The sequence below is a fragment of the Crocodylus siamensis genome, chromosome 9, assembly GCF_052110815.1.
Source record: "Crocodylus siamensis isolate JL-2025a chromosome 9, ASM5211081v1, whole genome shotgun sequence".
Lineage (NCBI taxonomy): Eukaryota > Metazoa > Chordata > Crocodylia > Crocodylidae > Crocodylus > Crocodylus siamensis.
In genome coordinates, this window is record NC_143403.1 from 40735113 (window position 1) to 40755060 (window position 19948).

Genomic DNA, 19948 nt, shown 5'->3' on the forward strand with positions numbered 1-19948 from the left:
CTCCCAAGGGGACGGCACTGTATTACCCCACTGGGAGACCAGGATCCCACTGTGCTAGATGCTAAGCATACGTATAAAACATAGTCCCTGCCCCAAACAGCTTACACTAAATGAGACTGGTGCCTGACAGGAGGGGAAGCTAAGGGCCCATGAGAAGTGATTTAGCCAAGGCCACACAGCAGGTCAATGGGAGATTTGGGAACGAGACTCAGGGCTCTCAACTCCCAGTTTTATGCCCTGCCTAATAGACTACACTGCACTGCCTGCAAGGAGTGGGGCAGTATCATAGGCAAGGGGCTGGCATCATCCCTGCTGTGCTGTCTAGGCCTGCTCTGAACAGTGTCACGTGATGTGGCACAAATACCAGTGTGGGCCAGAGCAGCCACCAGGCACCTGAACCAGTGGGAGTTCTCGGAGACTCCTCTTTGTGGGCAAGACCAGGGTTGGAGAGCAGGAAAGGAAGAGAGAGTGATAGCAGAGGGGCTGGAAAGGGTACCTACTGCCACATGAGAGTGCGCCACTTTGCAGAAGGGAAGGTGGCTGATGGAGCCAGTGCATAGTGTCAGGTTGTGGATGTGGTCACTGGCAGCCATGGTCATGTAGCCATAAGAGCCATCTGGGATGCAGGCTGCAGGAAAACAGGAGGGAGCAGCATCATGAGTGCATGAACCACAAACCTCCCTGGGGGGAGAAGGAGGTCTTGCTACCTCCTGTGGGAGAAGGAGGTAGCAAGCCAAGCTGTGGGAGAAGGAATTCTTGCTCTCTCTCCCAGCAGCATCCCCAGACTTCAGGGGTAAACAGTGCCAACAGTCCTTTATAGATTAGAAAGAAACCCTAATAACAGCCATCACCCCACAGTCAGAAGAGCATTTTGGACCTCTGGTGGAACTGTTACAGATGTAAAGAGCAATAATAGTGGCCATCTGCGCCTCACTCTGCAGCACTACAGTGTTGCCTTTGGAGGTATCCCACCCAGGCATGGGTCAGAGTTGGCCAGCTGAGATTGTAAGCTTTGACAAGCTCACAGCCCAAGTGAGCAACTGAGGAGGAAGTGACAGCTGGGAAGTCATAGGTGACTGGAAGTGGCTGTCACCTGCAGCTCAGAGACACTAGCCAAGGGGCAACTGTGAAAGCATCTTTGCTGGTCAGAGGCCAAGAGACCACAGCAAATCGTCTTGGAGCGGGCTGGAGTGGTATGAGGAAGGACTAGGAGGCCCCGGGGCAGGGGTTCGTACTTACCCATGCTGAGAGGGAGAGCATGGAGTGCCTTCCACAGCACAGATCGGGCACTCTTCATGCCCACTGCCCCCTTTGTATGGCTGCTGCCTGCTCCCTGGGTCCTGCCATTCACAAAGTCCTCCTCGGTCATGCCCTCAGCCATGCACAGCATGATGTCAAAGAACAGGGACAGCTGAGGAGGGGCAGACAATGAGAATGTCTCGGCACCTGCCAGTAGTCCACCATGCTGCAATGGGGGGTGCTCTCCAACAGCTCAGGGTGAGGCAATACAAGGGACACTGGCCCTACCCCAGGGCTGAGGACACTCTCTTTCCAGAACTCCTGATCGCTGCAGTGAGACCTGGGTCTCTTTGGTAGCAGCTTGAATCCGGGACGGGGCATTCACCCGCCCTGCTAGAAGTGCAGAGAAGTCTGTCCCATGGGACCTGAAGAGGGTGAGCTCAGCAAGGGTTCATCCTGTTTTTGGCCACCTTATGCCCAAGTAAGCAAATTAACCCTTTATGGTCAGGTTTCTATGCTCTCCCATCATTCCCATACCAAGGAATCCCACTCCTGCTCTGAAACTGGCTCAATGCCCAGGCACAGCCCTCAGGCAGTTTTGCCCTCTCCTCAGCAGCAGAGAAGTGACACAACCCCTCTCTGGCTGTGGCCCCATGCAGCACAGCGAGGGGATCCCTACCCCCACCATGGCCAACCCATGGCTGAAAGCATCACCTGGATGGGCTGGGTCCCTGAATCTAGGCCCATGTAGGTGCAGGCATCGAGCGGGGGAATGACGTGGGTGGCCAGCAGCTGCTCTGCAGTCTCCGAAGAGAAGAAGACAACTCCGCTTACCTGCAAGCAAAGAGGAGGTGAGTGGGGGCATCAGCCCTGTAGAAACCTCCCCAGCCAAAAGGAAGGCACTGTGATGCTGCCTGCTCAATGTGGGGGGGTCTCTCTGCAGCTGTCTCATCAGTCAGGAGCTTGTTACCACAGGTCAAGATTAGAGGGGGGTCAACCCTTTGTCCATCTCGATTCCCTCTTGCAGCACCTCATAGATGTTTCCTTCTGAACAACCACAGCCCTCTTTGAGGGGAGGGCCACCACCATCTCCATTGTACAGAAAGGGGGAATCACATACTGGGAGAAACTCACTGAAGACCCCAGCGTGAGGCAGCGGTGAAGCAGGGAATGGAAGTCTCAACCTCCCAATCTCAGTGGCTTTCATCCAAAGAGGGGTTAGAACAGAAGCATTCTCCTGGCCTCTCCCTCCTGCCATCTGTTAGTTCCCAAAGTAACAGGACCTGCCCAGGCTTTCTCTGCCTGCCACAGTGGGCTTGCTCTTGGTAAGACAGTGTTACCCAGGGGCTAGAGCAGCACAGTGGGTCCAGGAAACCCGTTTTATTCCTGATTTTGCCATGTGACCCTGGACAAATCACTGGAAGTGCCTTCGTTTCCCCGTATATAAATGGGAAATAGTGACCTCCACCATGAAGTACCGTGTGAGGTATGGACAGAGAACATTAGAGCAGAGCTTTAAACTATTATTATTATTACCAGGGATTATTATTACCAAGGATCCAGATTTCCCCTTTGAAGGAGCAAATCATGGATTTTCCCTCTTAAAGGAGAAAAATGTGGGACGGCAGGTTCCCCTTGCAGGCTGACAGGAGCAAGAGTGTGATTAGGCAGGGGGTGCCACATGCAAGTGTGTGCGCACATGCACATCGCAACCAGGCAGCTGTGGAGAGCACAAGCTATGCATTAGGCAGGGGGCTGGGAAGAGGCAAAGGCCACATGTTGAAGGGAGACAGGGAGGGTGCACAGGCGACATGGTGGGGAGGCATGTGCCACCCCAAGATTTCTGTACCCACAGCAGAGTGTGGGGCTGCAGCCAGGCTGGGCCAGCTCTGGGCAGAAGCTGCAAGGGGGCAGGGCCAAACACTGGGCTCCGTCTCTGCCCCCTCTACCCAGTCATTCTTGACAGGCAATTTGCTACTTTTATTATAATGATTGAGGCACTGGTAATCTTCCAAACTGCTTTAAAATTGTAAATACATCAATAAAAAACTGTTCAACTGATAACTATATATATAGTGACATTTCATTTTAACCATGGAGAAATGAGGATTTGGAGGGTTTAAAATCAGAGAATTCGTGATTTTTAAACAGAGAAAACCAGGATCCCCAATTATCCTATTCTTTCTCACTGACTCTTGTTGCAGGAAACCTCCTCATCCATCAAGCCCTGGACCGGGCTCTAGTGCTGACTTGGCCACAGACCTGCTTTGTGAGGTCAGGCCTGTCTCTTCCCCTCTCTGTGGCTGGGGACTGGCATCCCTGCCAGAAACACTGCAATGAAGCATACCCTGCCCAACTACCCCCACCCAGAGCAGGAGATGTGGCAATGCAGCCACCTCAGAGCATCCCCGTGCACCTGCTGATGAGCCCAGCCAAGACAGAGTACCTGAGAGCAGTGCTGGGGTGTGCACTCACAGTCTCTCTACAGCAAAAGCATGGCCTAGCTTCTGCGATTTGCTGCACATGGATTAGGGGAGTGTGGCTGTGGCAAGATCCTGGGCTCAACATTGATGCTGCGCAGACCAGACCTCTGGAGGTCCCTTCCAGTCCTACTTCTTTGTGATTCTATGAAGAAAAGCTGAGCTGGATCTGTCAAAACGATGAGCTTGACACTAGCTCCATGCCAGGTACCAAGAGACAAGCCTTGCCCCAAAGAGCTCACCTCAGGTAGACAAGGGGTTAAGAAGGGACCCAGGGGTTGAGAGGGGACCCTGTCAAGAATGATAGGGGGGCGAGGGGAGGGGGCTGGGATGGAGCAGCACCACGTAATGCCCCATGCTGCCGCTGTTCCACCTCTTGCAGGGAGTGGGGTGGCAGAGCTGAGGCTAGCACTGCTGGCCTTGGCTCAGTGTCATCGGGGCACTCCCCACACTTGGAGCACTCTGATTGGCTGTTTCCATCAGCCAATCAGAGCACGAATAAAGCATTACAGACAGACAGACACAGGCTTTTATAATATTAGAATGCTCAAGAGATCCCAGGAAGAGGACCACCCCCTGCTACAGAGGAAGGCAAAAAGCCCACGGTTCAAACCAATCTGGGGGAGGCAACCAACAAAGCCCAGAAGCCCAAAGTGTGAAATGGAAGTTTCCTTTGCTACATCCAGCCTAGGATTTCTTCCCCACTGTCCAAACATACCAGGTCACCTGACCTCCTTAGCCAGGCCTTGCTCCGAACAGCCCCATTTCCAACTGAGATCCCCTCACCACCACCGCACCGAAGAAACCTAATGCACTAGGGCAGGCTTGTCCAACATACGGCCTACGACCTGCCATGCAGCCCACGAAGCCATTTTCTGTGGCCCATGGTGCTGCGACGGGAACCCCTTGTTCCTCCCCCAGCCCCTCAGCAGCTTCTTAATGGCTGCTGAAGGGCTGAGGAAGGGACAAGGTTCCCACATGCACCGCGTCAGCTTGACATTGCCAATGTGGTGCGGCACCTCCCCTCTCCCCTCATTTCATGCGTCCTTTCCTCACCCCGCCCCTCCCTTCCTCATTTGCATGCTGGCCCCGCCCTGCGCCGGTCCCCACTGTCCACGTGGGGAGCAGGTCGCAGTGCAGCAGGCGGGTGCAAGGGGTGCATATGGCATGGAGGGATGCTGTGGTCAGGTCCACGGGAGATGCTGCTGCCACTGCTGCTGTGGGTGTCAGGGCAGGAAGCTGGTGCTGCTCCCACCTTCCCACATCCCCCCGTGCCCACCGCTTCTGCCTCTCTGCATCCCCCTGCGCCCGCAGACATCGCGCCGGGGGTGGCGAGTCACGGGCCCTGGGGAGGGAGGGACCCCTGTTGCTTGGGCTCAGGCTTCAGGCTGCCCTGGTGGAGAGGGAGCAGGGGGTGTCCCTGCACATCCCGAACCCCCCTGTAGAGTCCCCACATGTCCCCCTGGCTGCTGAGCCCAGGTGCACAGGTGTGGGAGCATCCACAAGGCCACCCAGGCGGCAGGGAGGACACGGTGGGGTCAGGCATCACCCCTTGATCCCTGCGCCCCCAGGCTGCGGCCGGACTGGACAGGCTGTGCGAATGCCCGCTCCTGCCGGTCCACTGGGTAATAAAAAGTTCATGATCCAGCCCCACATTCAAAAAGGTCGGACACCCCTGCACTAGGGGATGAAAGATCATGAACGTACCAGTGGGACCTTCCCATCAGGCCTGGCACACTGCTGTATCTGGGCCTCTGAGCCTCTGTAGATGATATCACACACGAGCCCCTGTATGAAGAAAGGCACTGGTTAGCTCCAGCAGTGGACCCCCAGCCCTTGGAGAGTTTATGCAGTTTCAAATTAAGTCAAGCATGATGCAGGGGTACACTAGGGCAGGGCTAATGGGTCCTTCCACCTCAGAGCGTTGCTGGACTATAGCTCTAGATGGCCACCTCTCCAGCCAACCTGTCAGAGATTGGCCTGCCCCACACTCTCAAAGGCCTGAGGGCCAAGTGTGCACAGCTGGATCAGGAGTAGGTCCTGCCCAGAACAGAATCCTTATGCTGGTGGAGGGGAGCTGGCCACTAGGTAATTGCCTGCAGGGGAGAACAGATCCACTTGCCTCAGTCACTAGTGGGGTTGCTGGCTCAATTTCAGGCTGTGGCTTGACCTTCTTGCAGTGCTGCTCATATCCTGCTACCATATGAATACCTTAAAGAGGCACCACCAAAAATGGAATTAGGGTATCAGAAAGAAGATCTTGCTAGCCCAGTGTGGTTGCCTGGGCCTGGTATAAGAGCCATATCACACAGTTCTCCAGACACCTGAAGATCTGCTCTGTGCCTCCACTCCAGCTGGCTGGCTGCTAGCAGAGGTGCATTTATCCAGGTTGTTGGGGGCTGGCTATGTAGTGACCTAACAGCAGACCATAGGCCGGTGAGTAACTGCCTTTGATTTGAAAGGCTCAGATAGATGGGGACAAGACAAGACTATACAGGCAGAAAACTGCCCAGGAAAGCCTTGAACCACCTCCACCTGGTGCGTGTCTCCCAACAGTGGGCACAGAGGGGGTGCAATATGCTGGAGTCTCATGGGCAGGATAAGGGATGCTGCTCTGTAGAGCTTCCTGTTACCAAAGGGATGCATACAGCATGGGGGGCATACACAGAGACCCTTGGACAAGATGCAGTAGACAAAGTGCAACAGGTTTCACATCCCCTTTGGTACAAACTGAACTTGCAAGTAGGCTCAGCAGAGAGCAGAGGCTCCAACAGGCCTCAGAGATCAGGGTAATTCCATAGCTGAGGGAACTCCTCCCCACTACAGTTTGTGCTGATCCTCTGTGAAACCAGAATTGCTGGCCAGGCAAAGCTCCCCTGTGACAGCAAGGCCAGAGGGGCAGCAGCACACCCTCCTGGACAGACTGCAGCCACGAGAGAATCAAGTTAGCCCTACTGAGCCCTGAACTCTGTCCTAGGCTTCTCTTGCTCCTGACACTCCTGGTACCTCAGGGCTCCTGTAGATGTACAGGTAGCCTGCTCCGACGCACTGGAAATCCAGCATGCTGGAGTAGACTCGACTGATGGAGTCTGCTGAAGCACAGAAATTTACACATGACATGGAAGGCTCCCTGAGTTTATTAGCATCCCTGCATGTACCCATGCTGAAAAAATGGCAGCAGGGCTCTTTGAAATAAACCACATTTGTTGAACTTTAGTTCAAAGCACCCATCATTTTTTCAGCATGGGAACTCTGATACACGTGATGTGCAGGTGCTTTTAACTAGTGTGGCTTGCTAATTAAAGTGCCTAGTGCCGCATCCCAGAGCACGTGTAGAAATGCTCTCAATTTCCCAATCTTAGCAAGAGATCTTCAAGTGAACTTCAATGACTAGATTGTGGCCTGAGCCATGCCCTAGGTTTGGCACTCCTATGAAGCTTCAGCCAATCACAAACCTGCTGTGTGGTGAGGTAGACTCCATGATTCCTGGCATACAAGACAGTCCCGGGAACAGAGATCACTTTGGCCCCCTGGAATCCATCCCAGTTGATCTCTGAGAGGGGGAAACAGTGCATGGCCTCAGAACTGTCACGGATTGGTCCTGACCCTTTAGGAAGGGGGTGGGATCCCTTGTCCGGGGAGGATCCACTGAGAAGGACCTACTGTCCCTTGCACCAGGCTAACAGGGAGGTGCTGATAGGGCTTCTACAGATGCAGCTCCCTACCCTCAGTGCAACTACCAGTAATGGGAGCCAATCCCCAACTAGACCACCTAGCCGAGGCACACAGCACACCCTGAGCTAATTCAATCCCTCCCCCTTCAAGTGCCAGTCCCCATTGTCCCCAGCCAGCCCCAGTCCATTTCCTGCTGCCCTGGTTCAAAGCCCTCCAAGCATCCCCTGCTTGGGAAGCCTGGGTAGGGGGACAAAGCTCTGAGCCTCCACACACCCATCACCAGCTCTGACTTTGTGTCTCTGCCTGGCAAATATCAAACAGAGCACGAAGTGCTGAGCCAAGGCATGTGGCCCATTGGGATCAGTGGCAGGCATGTGCTCATCCAAGTTTTTCTGCCTGCTGAAGAGCCTGGTGCAAGGGGATCCTCATATTTCTCTGAGCATCACATGGGTTTCAGATGCTCAAGTCAGGGAGATGCCATTGCACTGACTGTTCTGCAGGTCTACAACTGCTGAGGGAGAGATGGAACAATAGTGGTCCCACTGGCTGCCACAGTGGCCTGGTGTCCCACAGGCAGGGCCGCATCTGCATGGGCAGTACTCATCAGGCTGCAGGACTGCAGGTTCCAAAGGAAGGGGAATGGCAAACAGCAGGAAGGGCACTGAAGTTGGGTCTTGGTGGGGTCACCAGGAGAAGCAGACACATCCCACCCAAGCCCCAGGGCTGCCAGATTTTCCCTGCACAGGAGCAAGTCCATATGCTGCATGGCCAACACAGAACCAGAAGACATCCTAGGCTTCCCACTCCCTGCTCCAGTAGGGCCTCCCCACCTCCTGCATGCCAGCTAATTCTACCCCCCAGGACAGGGCAACTGCTTACCTGGTGCCGAGGGAACAGTAAGAAGCATGTCTGTACTGCAGACCCACACTCCAGGTGGGGAGCCCTTGCACAGCTGCACAGGGAAGAGACACCCAACAAGGGGCAGGTGAGGACAGGACCACTGATATTTGGGTCCAAGCTGGACAGCTCAGGGTTGAAGTCAGCCAGTGCCATAACACCCTGCAATCCATGCCCATCCTACCTCAGCAGGGCTCCAGTCGACCTCTCTGTGTATCCTGAGGGAGAGGGTGCTCCTGGCCCTCTTGCAGTGGGGTAGCACAGGCAGAAGGGAACTGGGTCCCGATATCAGAGCCTGTACATTAGTTACAGCTTGGCTTTCCTAACATCAGCACTGGGGTTGCCAAAGCTTTTCCTGCCTGACTGTGGTTCAGTTTTCAGGACACCCATCATCACTCCTCAGGGTGGCATGCATGACACAGAACCAACTGCAGCGTGCCTACTGCCCTATAGTTGTGGGACAGTGAGCCCCAATGTGCAACATAGCCTGGTCAGGGGTGGAGCAGGAACAGAGTCTGCTGGGACTTCCTCCCATGGCCTCAGGAGGGTGCACTCCAGGCCTCCTGACCTTGGGGAAGTTGAAACTCCTACCCCCAGCCCATGCTGACCTGGTGGGTCATGGTCCAGAGCAGGCTGTCCAGGTTGCAGACCAGTGCTTCAGCTGGTGCACTGGGATCCTCCACAGGGAGGCAGGTGAAGGCCCGGCCACAGTCGTCAAAGGGGAAATCACGGCCCTGATGGAAGAGGGAGCCAAGTATGGGTATGTGGGAGAAGGGCAACAGAAGTGCAAGGCCCTGAGACAGCACTAGCCCCCAGATACTCTGGTCTGTGGGGGCCCAAGGAAGGACCTAGCTTCAGTCAGCCAGGAGGTAACTCTGCTTTTACCAGTACTACCACAGCCAGCTCATCAGCTCCCAAGCTTTCCCCCGTGACCAAGAATCAGGTCTTTCAAACTGAGGCTGTCACTGGTGGCTACATGCCTAGACCGACCCTGGACTTGCCCTGTAACCATCTCCCCAATGTCCTGCAAGGATCCTTGCAGAGCTGTTAAACAGCATCAACACCCCTCTTGGCTCAGGGCAGTGTCCCTTGGAATGGATGCTCCCCCTTCTGCCCTGCATCTCCTCAGGGGACCTAGGGATCCCCATCTGTCTGTCCATCTCTTTATCTACACTCATGACTCAAAATCTTTCCTCTCTCAGGCTCCACAACCAGCCATCAGCCCCATTATCTCCATCCTCACTACCTGACGGCAGGCAAGCAGCATGTGGCAAGTGCCATTGATCAAATCCCAAATCCCTGTCTGCCAGTCAGTAACCCCTCTGCCCACTGACAGCTACAGCAGCCTGGGGCACATTCCCCGCTCCCTGCCATTGGAATCCTGCTGACTCCAGCCAGAGAGCTGTCAGCTTTAGTTAAATGTGCTGACACTCAAACTGCCAGACCCATCAATCCTCCGAGCAGCTGGCCTGGCCCCCAGTCCCATTTGCTAGCCACAGGGATCCAGTCCTGGCCTGCATGCTCAGGAGTTAGCACTGCATAGCTGGGCCGCAGCCAGTCAAACCCAGCCCCTGTAGGAAAGCCAAGGCTTGGGGCAGGCAAGTGGCTGGGAGCAGATGGGATTGGCACCAGGCCATCCCTGAACAGCTCTTCAGCTTTAGGAGGCACAGGGTAAAGGGCACTTGATTTTAGCCCCAGAGCAAGATAGCTCCCCTGCCCGGCTGGCACAGGGCCTTCCATGAATTGGCTGTAATTTTGATGGAAGAGAGCTGGTGAGGGGTGAGGAGATGCTGAACTGAGTCTCCCTGGGGTTCACTCCCCACTGTAGGACCTGCCTGCAATGAGACACTTGTGTAGTAGCCCTTAACCATGGTGTCCATGGCCCCCAGTGCAGACATATTCAGAGCAAGGGACTTACCCTCTAGCTCTTCTCTTTAGAACTGGGCATCCCTTACTCTCAGTGCCAAGAGGGCTGAGCTTCTTGCCAGGAGGCTGATGGTGTAAGATCATCTGGTTTGCCCCATGGGAGAGAGAGGAATGAGACACCAGGTGGGGGCAAGAGTGGGACCTGTGTATGGTGAGGTCTCAGATGGATGGCACTGCTCCTATACCCCTATAGACTTGGTGTTTGTGCCCACGTTCAGAAGCCTGTAACCTCGTGCAGGCTTCAGTGACAAGACAACGGGCACTGCACCTACTACCATGACAGGCCTGACCCCTGCCTCTCTACCCCACCAACCCTAGGCAGCACTCACCATGTGCATGATGAGAATCCAGGCCTCCTGAAGGACATCAGAGGTGACAACCTGGAAGTGCACAAAGGGAGTCAGTCAGCAGAGGTGGATGATCTTGGAAGCTGGCCTTGATGCTGGCCTGAGCACGGGCTGCAGCAAACTTGACCCATGGGACAGCAAGTGCTATTTGCCCAGGACGGGTTGCACCAGCTTCAAGCAGTTTGGTCACCAGTCACTAGTCAGCAACTCCTGCCCGTCACATATATGCCCCAGCTTTGGGCTGAGGGCACCCTGCCTTCCAGGCCTTGGAACTTGCTGTCTTTGCCACGAGGCCACCCAACTGCAGGATCCAGGGGTTAGGGGCCAGCACCAGGCAGGGAAGGCATATGGCAGAGGCACTGCCTCCTCTGCAGAGGCACTAAGCAGTCACTGCTGGGTGTTGCCAAATCTTGAGCACAGGGATAGCAGAGAGAACTATGATGGACTGCCAGGCTCACCCAGCACCTCATTTCTTCCCAAGAACCAGTACAGCCTTCCCCATTCCCCATCATAGCACAGTGAAAGCAGACAGGAGTCATGAAGGGGGAGAATCAGAGGAAAAGGGCAACACTGCACTGAAGATATTCTCAGACTGAGATCACCTAGCCTAGGGCCACATCCCACAAGTCTTTATATCCCCCCAACTCCCTCCTTGGACCCTCCACCACAGCTCAGACTGCCAGGAGAAATTTCAAGTAGGCTTTGGGAGCGGACTGTGCTCATGAATGATAGTACTTTGTGCCAGATACCTGACGGGGCGGAGAGGGGGTGGCAATCTCTAGGGGTGTCACAATAGCACTGAACTCATCCTCACCTCTCCCTCAGAAAGGTAGATGCCAAGTCCATGGGTGGCCACCTTGCCACCAGTCCCAAGGCACCAACTAGCTGAGCCAGGCATGAGAGAGGGTTGATGGGGTGATGACCCTTAACCTCAGACCCAGAACCACATAAGCAAGGGCAGATGGCCAGCCCATCCATGGGCCCACAGCAGATGCCTTGTATGAATGCTGCTACGATGCTGCCACAAGGCCTTGGGGCAGCTGGCAGGCCCCAGAGCCTGTCCTACAGTGCCTACTCACTGTGTAGCCTGCTCGGGCGCTCAAGTGCTCAGCTGCCACCAGCAGGGCATTGAGGGTGGCTCCGCCGCTGCCCACATGTGCTGTGGGGTCCTCAACAGTGAGAAGGATGGTGCGGGGGTCCAGGACACCCCTCCTCTGGCGGATCTCCAGCTCTAGCAAACAAGAGTCAGGATTGATTGGTTAGTGTGGAGTGCCCAGGCCAGGCAAGACAGCAATGTGAGGCAACAGTAACATGGACCCCTTTGGGGCTCAGGATGAGACTAAACCTCAATATCAGCTGAAGGAACCTCTTGCTGCAAGGGGATGTCACATACAGCTTGCAATGTCTCCACAGATAGAGGAAGGGAAAAACCTCTGTGTGTGCGAGGTCTGGGCAGGGGGATGCCCTGAGCACTGTCCTCTCCCCGTCCTGCACAGGTCAGTCACAATTAGGGCCAGGGCTGCTGGATATTCTGGCATCCACAGCGACTCATCCCTATGTGCCTGGGTGCCCCTCTAATGTCAAGACCCATTTACCCCTGCCAGTACCTGAGCACAGCCAGGCACAAGCCTGTGTCCAATTAAGGTTGGCTCTGGGGGCTGACCTTTCAGCAAAAGAGCCAATGGTTGTTTACAGGCCACCAGAAGCTAGATTCAGCTCCCTGGTGAAGGTGACACTGAGCAGGACCCAAATTGGCATGGCCGATTTCTGCATCACAGGGAACAAGCATCTTGCTCCCACAAGGCAGCTTGGCTCCCATTCATAGAGAACAGCTCCCAGGCAAGCAGGTCTTGCTCATGGAATGAACCCAAGCCCTGCCTGTCACACCTGGATCTTCCACATGGGGTAAGGCACCAGTGCTCCCTGCCAGAGTTCAAACATGGTCCCATCTTGCCTAGCAACTGGGCCCCAGACAGGCTGGATGCCCCAAATCATGTACAATCCAAAGCTTTATTCCAAGTTTTAATCAAAAACTGGTCCCACTCAGACAGCTGGGCCTAACTCCACCGGTGCCAGGCATAGCCCTGATTGCTCATGGGGATTCTCAGCATCCCGTCCCTGACAGCACCATAAAACTCCCTCCTTTGGGGCTCTGCAGCATGCCAGGGACTGAGGGAACCCTGAAGTTTAATCTCAGGAGGTATCTGAAATTCCTTGGCCTGCTGGTAGGAATCAGACTCCTGCTCACATGTCCAGGGCTCAAGCCCTGGCAAGGATAGCCTGGAAGTTTGAAGAGGGCAGGGGAGTAGATCAGAGAGGATGGGAGAAGCTGGAGGAAAATTGCCACTTCAGCCTTTTTCCCCTGCAGCCATTTGCTACTTCTCCTTGGCTGGAAGCCACCTGTGCACTCAGCACCCTCTCTGCCAGGCTTTGACCTCTCCTGGCCTCTCATCAATTCCCCATCAGGCTGCAGCACAAGTTCTCCAGCCTGTTTCTGCTGCTTCAGGCACTTTGACTCTGCAGCCTCAGGTAAACATGAGGAAAAGGGCCCAGGGGCAATCACCGTGCTCTCCTGGGCAGAATGCCAGCTAAGCCTGCATCCCTGACCAAAGTGCTGGGTCCCCTCCTCTAGTTCAGATTGCAACATGATGCCACAGGGCATCAGTGTAGAGGGCATAAACACTGTGCTCTGGAAAGTGGAGGAGATAATGGAAAGTGAAAAGAGCAGGAAGAGCCAGCCTGATGCTGTGACATGCTCCTAGAGTTCAACCCAAGCCCTTAGCAGCAGCCTCTGTGGCAGGCAATGCCTCCTGCCACTCTCTAGCCACTTCTTCTGACCAGCTGAAGGCATACAGACATCTCCTGAGAAAGCCAGACTCAGCCCTCCTAACAGGAGGGAGGTGAAAGGGAAGATATGGGGAAGCTTCCTGGGTGAGAAAGGCATGATGTGGCCATGAATGCACCAGACAACGGGTTGGGAGTCCTGAGACAGTCTCTGCACTGGTTCTGCAAAGTAAAAGGTCCCTCAGAACTTCATTCCTCCCAGTCACAGCTGGGCCTGGCTCCCTCAGCTCTACTGCCATACAAAGCTTCAGAGACAACAGAGCTCCCTTGTGGACCAGCCCCAGGCCTACATGCCTGCTATTACTGCCCGGAGAGGTGGAGCTGTAGGTCACAGAAGCTGGAGGGCTGCAGTGCTCCTGGCTGTTCTCAGCTGCAAATGACAGTCCTAAGAAGTTGGGGAGGGTATTAGAGCATGAGCTCTAACACCAACACCAGTCCCACCTAGACCCACATCCAACCTGCAGCCCTGGGAACATTAGAGAGAAAAGGGGCAGAGGTGCAGTGAAGCAATGTAGGGAACAGGGCATGATTACAAGGGCTGCAGGTCAAGACTAGGGGCATTGTCAGAGCTGGTGTTGGCAGCTCAGACTTGAGAAGCTGTGTAGGGCTGTAGAAAACCTGCAGAGAAATGCGCCTCTGGCCAGTTTGTTCCTCACGAGCCTCAAATGCATCTGCAGATTTGCAAACAGCAGTCACAGTTAGGAACTAGCCCCCATCCTTAATACCTCCCCATTAACAGGGGGCCCCATGGCATAAGGCATAGTACTTGCCTTTCTGGAATGCACAGACACTGTCCTTGTGCTGGCAGGTCAGGACAATCACAGTCCACTCCACTGTTTTTGGTGCCATCCATGCACACTGGATCTTGCTGACTGGACACTGCTGGGTCTGTAAGGAAGAAGCAGCCTCTTCATGCCTGCCAGACTTCCCCACCATACCCTAAGGAAGGGTCAGATTACCTGGCTCTCAGTGGATTGGTACCACCACTTCACAGGGCCACAATTGCTGAGTTATTGCTATGCAACATCACAGTATCCTGGTGCTACAGCTCAGCAGAGAGCATCTCCCCCTGGATATCTCAGGACACTTTGGGCAGGCAATGTTAACTCCACTGAAATCAGGACTGCCCTGTGAAATCAGAATGAGGGAAGCTCAGATTCTGCCCAGGTTGTTACTCTGTAAACCACAGGAGGGTTTTTGTTGTGTTAGTCTGAAACTATTGAAGGAATTGTCTCTTCACCCAGAAGGAGCAAGTCTTAGTAGTGCTGATGCTAAACTCCTGCGGAATTCAAAGGGACTGGGAGTCAGTCTTTTGTACGCACAGGACAGGACCGTAAACCTGGCAACACACCCATTCCCTGGTGGGTGTCTTCCACAAACATAGCCCCAGCCCTTATGTGCAGGACCTCACTATGAGACCCATCCCCCTTGGGAAGTACTTTTCACTGGCAAATCTCACAGCTCAGCACTGCACCCTTGCTGGCAGTGGGTAGCAGCACCCCTTCCTGAGGACAGTTTTCAGGGCAATGCCCGTTTCTGTAGAGACGGACAGAAAAGGGTGCGACAGGCAGCCAAGGCTGCGTGGGCTCCTGCTGAATTAGCTGTGCAGTAGGCGTGGGAGCAGAGGTTGTGAACAGACTTTCACCAAATGCAGGAGGACATGATCAATAGACTGTTATCCTCGGCCTCGCTCAGAGGGTGTCACACAGAATTAGGGAACAAAAGAGAAAGAAGGATTTAAGAGCTGTGATAAAAATAAGAGCTGACAGGACCTCTACCAAGCCTGAAGGTCAGTGTTGTACATCAACAGAGAAGGCCAAGGCTCATTCCCTTAATTGGGATTCCTTCCAGGAGAGTGTTGAAGGGAAGGAGCCCCCATTTCGATTAGCTGGAACCAGGCACAAAAGGAGACCTCCTTCTGGTGTCACCTCACAGGACCCCTGCAGATTAGCAGCTGGCCAGAGCCTACCTTCCATCCACTAATACTGCACGGACTAATCCTGCTGCACCATCTCTGCCAGTCACCCTGACCCATTCCACAGGTATATCATGAGTTTGAATTGAGGGTCTCTGGGCTCCCACAGACAATTGCTGCTGTGCACCTCCACTGGCACTATGGGTCTGAAGGGGCACTGGCAAAGCACAGCTGCGGGGGTCCATATACCTGAGAAACCAAGCTGAGATCCACTCAGCCTCTGTGGAAACCAGAGCGTATTAGAACAGCTCTTTATTCCAGGCAGCTGAACGGACCTTGGGAGCATTCTGCCCATCTGACCGTTCTGCCCCAGCACTGGACTAGCTTCTCCCAAGCTGCTGGGTTCCCAGGGACAGGATCCCACCTCACCAACTGCTATCCCAGGTAGCAGCTCTGTTGACCAACTTTACAGGGAGAATAAGGACTGAATAGCAAGCTGTATTCTCTACTCCCATGCCTAGAAGGGGGTCCAGGGTCCAGGCTTCGATACAGTGATAGTAGATCATGAAGTTATCCATGTCTTCCCAGACCAAGTAGAGCCCAGGCAGCTCCCCTACTCACCCTTGTGCCCTGCACTACCAAGGAGGAAAGCATATTGTTCCATCCCCTTTGCCACTTCCATACCAACCAACCCACAGGTGCAGGCCAGCCAGCATCAGCCGTACTGGTGGTTTATGTGGCATGGAACCTCACCGGGGATCCAGTCTGGGATTCACTAGCCAAGCGTCTTTAGGAAGCAACACATACAGCAAGGTAAAGTGTCTCTGACACTTACCTGGCAGGCCCAGGGCCAGGTCAGAACCCTTCATAGGGGGCTTTCTGACTCAATTCACAGAGAAACCCCATGGAGACAGCACATGCATCCACTGAAATCCTATCAAAAGCCACATGGTATGTGTGTCTCTCCCCGTCCCTCCCCTCAACACCTGAACAACCAGTCTCTTCATTGACAGTGCATGAGTTCAGTCAGGAACACGGGGCAATCCTCCAGCACATCCCCAGCCTATTTGGGCAGCAGTGGGAGCTGAAAACCTCTCACGAGGTGTCACCACCACTCAGGTCTGGGACCAAGAAAACCTCTGTGCTCTGCTGCTGGTGAAAAGGGCTGGAGGGGGCCAGGTGAGCTGCCACTAGACAGGGCTATTTTTGGTTCCTGACAGCCATTAGCCAGATAAACCATATGGAAGAGGGAGAGCTGCCAAGGGACACAGATCCCCAAATGCCTTTCCACAAGGTCAGCTCTGCAAGCAGTGGTCTGGAGATGCAGCACAAAAGAAGCTATTCTGGGGGCAACAGGCTCTCAGGGAACCAGTGAATAGTGCTGCCAGCTGGACACTGCATTACTAGCTCAGTTGGAGTAAGGGAGGGGATCTATTACATGTGAACAGAAATCGGGTTGGGAGCCCCAATAAATAAGACTATAATGAATAACATAGGAGCCTGGAACAGCTCAAGATGATGATAGCCCAGCCCTTCACCTCAAGGACATAGGTTTGTTGGCTTGGGTCAGAGACCAGAAGCCACTACCATCTGATGGCAGCTTGTGAGATAAGTTGGCCTCTGCATATCCAAATCATCATCCATCAGGCATGTCCTCTCTGCAGAAAGGACAAGAAAGGACACAGGGGGCCTGGAGAAAGGGTGCTCTTTTCAACGCTGCAAAATGACCATTGCTGATGATAGATGCAGCTAATCCAGTGTAGAACACAGCTGAGCTGCAAGTTCATCCAAAGACAGACCACATTTGCCACTGGTTAAAACCTGCTCTGAGATTTTAAGTACCTCTTTGGGACAAAACAGCAGAATCCCACTCCCTGCTTTGAAGGGAAGGAGAAAAATTGCAAATGGGGGGATGCAGGGGGCAGGAACCCGCCATGGATTGTGCAATGTTCTTCAAAGGCCAAACTTTGGTTATTTTATATCACTGGATTAACTAGTAAATTCTCAGACAATCCATCTGTAGTTGGAGCAAGTGCTCTAATTTCAAGGAGGGCATGTTCTTTATACAGAGCAAGGTGGTTCAGTCCCTGCTTTAAGTGCAAAATTCAGCTAATCTTAACTACTCAGCTTCAGCCTCTTTAACAAGAAGGTTTGCTCCTGCTTTCATTACTGGTGAGAGGAAAATTCCCAGCAATCTCAAAACCATCTAAAGCTGCACCTCAGAAAAGCTGTATGACACCCTCACTGCAGACGGTGATACTTCTTTGATGGGCCCTCTTGTAAGCAGCAGTACACAAGAGTCTTTGTCTACATGCAGAAATGGTGCCACTTTCCACCCCTTCCCAGGGCAGATGCAGTTATATTCGTATACAGGAGCTCTTACTGGCCTAGCTATTTCCATATGGGAAAAGGAATAAACTATACTGGTCTAAGAGAGACAGGTTTAAGAGTATAAAGTCATTTAACTGTGTATAAAAAATATACTGATGCAAAATCTGTATGTAAACTAGCTGCAAGTATAATTCCCCTCCTCCCCTCCCCACTCTCCCAATGGTGTAGAAAATGTAATGTTTTTTTCTTCCACTCTCCTACTTTGTCTCACCTATTCAGCCCATGAACTGTTCCAGACATGGAGCATATCTCAGGTGTGGTCTGTATTACGAGTTTTGCTATCATGGCTACATCAGCTCACAGTGCAAAAAGCTCATGCTCTTTATCCAGTGTAGCTCTAACAGTAAAACCTCTAGTCTGGACACAGTTACAGCAGCAGGACAAGGCTTCTGCTGGCTTTGCATCTGAAAAAGTGAACTTGATCTCATGAAAGCTTGTAGTCTCTTATTTATATCCTGTTTAGTTAGTCTATAAAGGTGCATATCTACCCTGACTTCAGAGTAATGCAGCTAACTACTTCTCTTAGCTAAGTTTCAGTCAAAAGTCTTTCACCTGGCATATGGTTTATCTTCACTAAGAAGCACTTGTCAGCACAGCCAGGCATTAAGATTTTAACCAAATCACTTTACTCCAGAAATTGGGGCTTGAAGACCACCCTCCCCCAAAACCTGCAAACTAAGTTTAAGCCACAAACAAATTACTGGTCTTAACAGAGGTATACGGTTTCATAGTTTCATAGTAGTTAGGGGTCAGAAGGGACCTAAATAGATCATCTAGTCTGACCCCGCCCCCCCAGTGGCCGGAGCACATGCTGGGATCACACGACCCCAGACAGGTGTTCATCTAACCTCTTTTTTAATTTACCCAAGGTAGGAGCAAGGACCACTTCCCTAGGAAGTTGGTTCCAGACCCTAGCCACCCTAACAGTGAAACAGTGCCTCCTAATCTCTAACCTGAACCTATTCTCCAGCAGCTTCTGGCCATTGCTCCTCGTCACCCAGGTGCTGTTGGGGGGAATAGGACCCTTCCTATTTGCTGCTGATCTCCCCTAACAAGTTTGTAGGCAGCCACCAAATCCCCTTTCAGCCTCCGTTTGCTGAGGCTGAACAGGTTCAGGTCCCTCAGCCTCTCCTCATAGGGCCTGCCCTCTTGCCCTCCAACCAAGCGGGTGCCCCTCCACTGAACTCTCTCAAGGCGGGCCACATCCTTCTTAAAGTGTGGTGCCCAGAACTGGATGCCATACTCCAACTGAGGCCAGACCAATGGCGCGTAGAGAAGGAGTATCACCTTTCTGGACCGGCTTGAGATGCATCTTTGGATGCATGACAAGGTGCGGTTGGCTTTGCTGGCTGCAGTCTGGAATTGGCAGCTCATGTTCATCTTGGAGTCGATAACGACTCCAAGATCCCTTTCTGCCTCTGTGCTCTCAAGGGGGCAGCTCCCCAGCCTGTAGGTATGCTGTGGATTCCTTCTCCCCAGGCACAGCACCCTGCATTTATCTACATTGAAGCACATCCTGTTACCATCTGCCCACTTCTGTAGTCTAAATCTACTTACAGCCTCTCTCTCCCTTCGAGCGTGCCTACCTCTTCCCACATCTTGGTGTCATTGGCAAACTTGGACAATGCGTTTTCCACCCCCTTGTCCAAGTTGCTTATGAAGATGTTGAACAGTATAGGCCTCAGGACCAAGCCCTGGGGGACCCGCCAGGTCGAGTACAGCCCATCCACCACCACTCTCTGGGTACGCTCCATCAGCCAATTTCTAACCCATCCAACTGTGTAGGTATCAATGCCACAGTCGCTCAATTTATTAATGAGAAGGGGGTGAGAGACAGTGTCAAAGGCCTTCTTAAAGTCCAGAAAGACTACGTCCACGGTGACACCATCATCCAGGGATTTAGTTACCTAGTCATAAAAGGCCATCAGGTTGGTTTGGTAGGACCTACCTTTGATGAACCCGTGTTGATTTCCCCTGGGCATGATCTACCCTGCTGGCCCCTCACAGATGTGCTCCTTGATAATTTTTTCAAGGATTTTCCCCAAAACTGATGTGAGGCTTATCAGCCTATAGTTTCCTGGGTCCTCCTTTCTCCCTTTCTTATAAATGGGGACCACATTAGCTAGTTTCCAATCTCCAGGCACCTGGCCTGTAGACCTCAATTGCTTGTACAGCCAGGCCAAGGGCACAGCAATGACCCCTGCCAGCTCTCTCAACACCCATGGGTGGAGGGC

General features: G+C 53.3%; 1 protein-coding gene across 13 annotated transcripts in view; it reads right to left on the reverse strand.

Annotated features, from left to right (window-relative positions):
• Positions 1-19948, reverse strand: part of FCSK (fucose kinase) — a 46076-nt gene that overhangs the window by 16903 nt on the left and 9225 nt on the right. For 7 of the 13 annotated variants that reach the window (XM_090062908.1, XM_090062906.1, XM_090062909.1 and 4 more), the window contains exons 2-11: positions 14179-14296; positions 11644-11795; positions 10547-10597; positions 8900-9025; positions 8274-8346; positions 7175-7272; positions 5427-5507; positions 1954-2073; positions 1240-1411; positions 501-628 (exon numbers count right to left, since the gene is read on the reverse strand). In XM_090062908.1, the coding sequence (XP_089919034.1) occupies positions 501-628; positions 1240-1411; positions 1954-2073; positions 5427-5507; positions 7175-7272; positions 8274-8346; positions 8900-9025; positions 10547-10597; positions 11644-11795; positions 14179-14257 (1080 nt within the window). In that variant the 5' untranslated portion in view covers positions 14258-14296. Of the gene's footprint in view, positions 1-500; positions 629-1239; positions 1412-1953; positions 2074-5426; positions 5508-7174; positions 7273-8273; positions 8347-8899; positions 9026-10546; positions 10598-11643; positions 11796-14178; positions 14297-14367; positions 14537-19948 lie in introns of those variants that run through there. The other 6 variants (XM_090062904.1, XM_090062905.1, XM_090062913.1 and 3 more) reach the window with 4 other exon arrangements.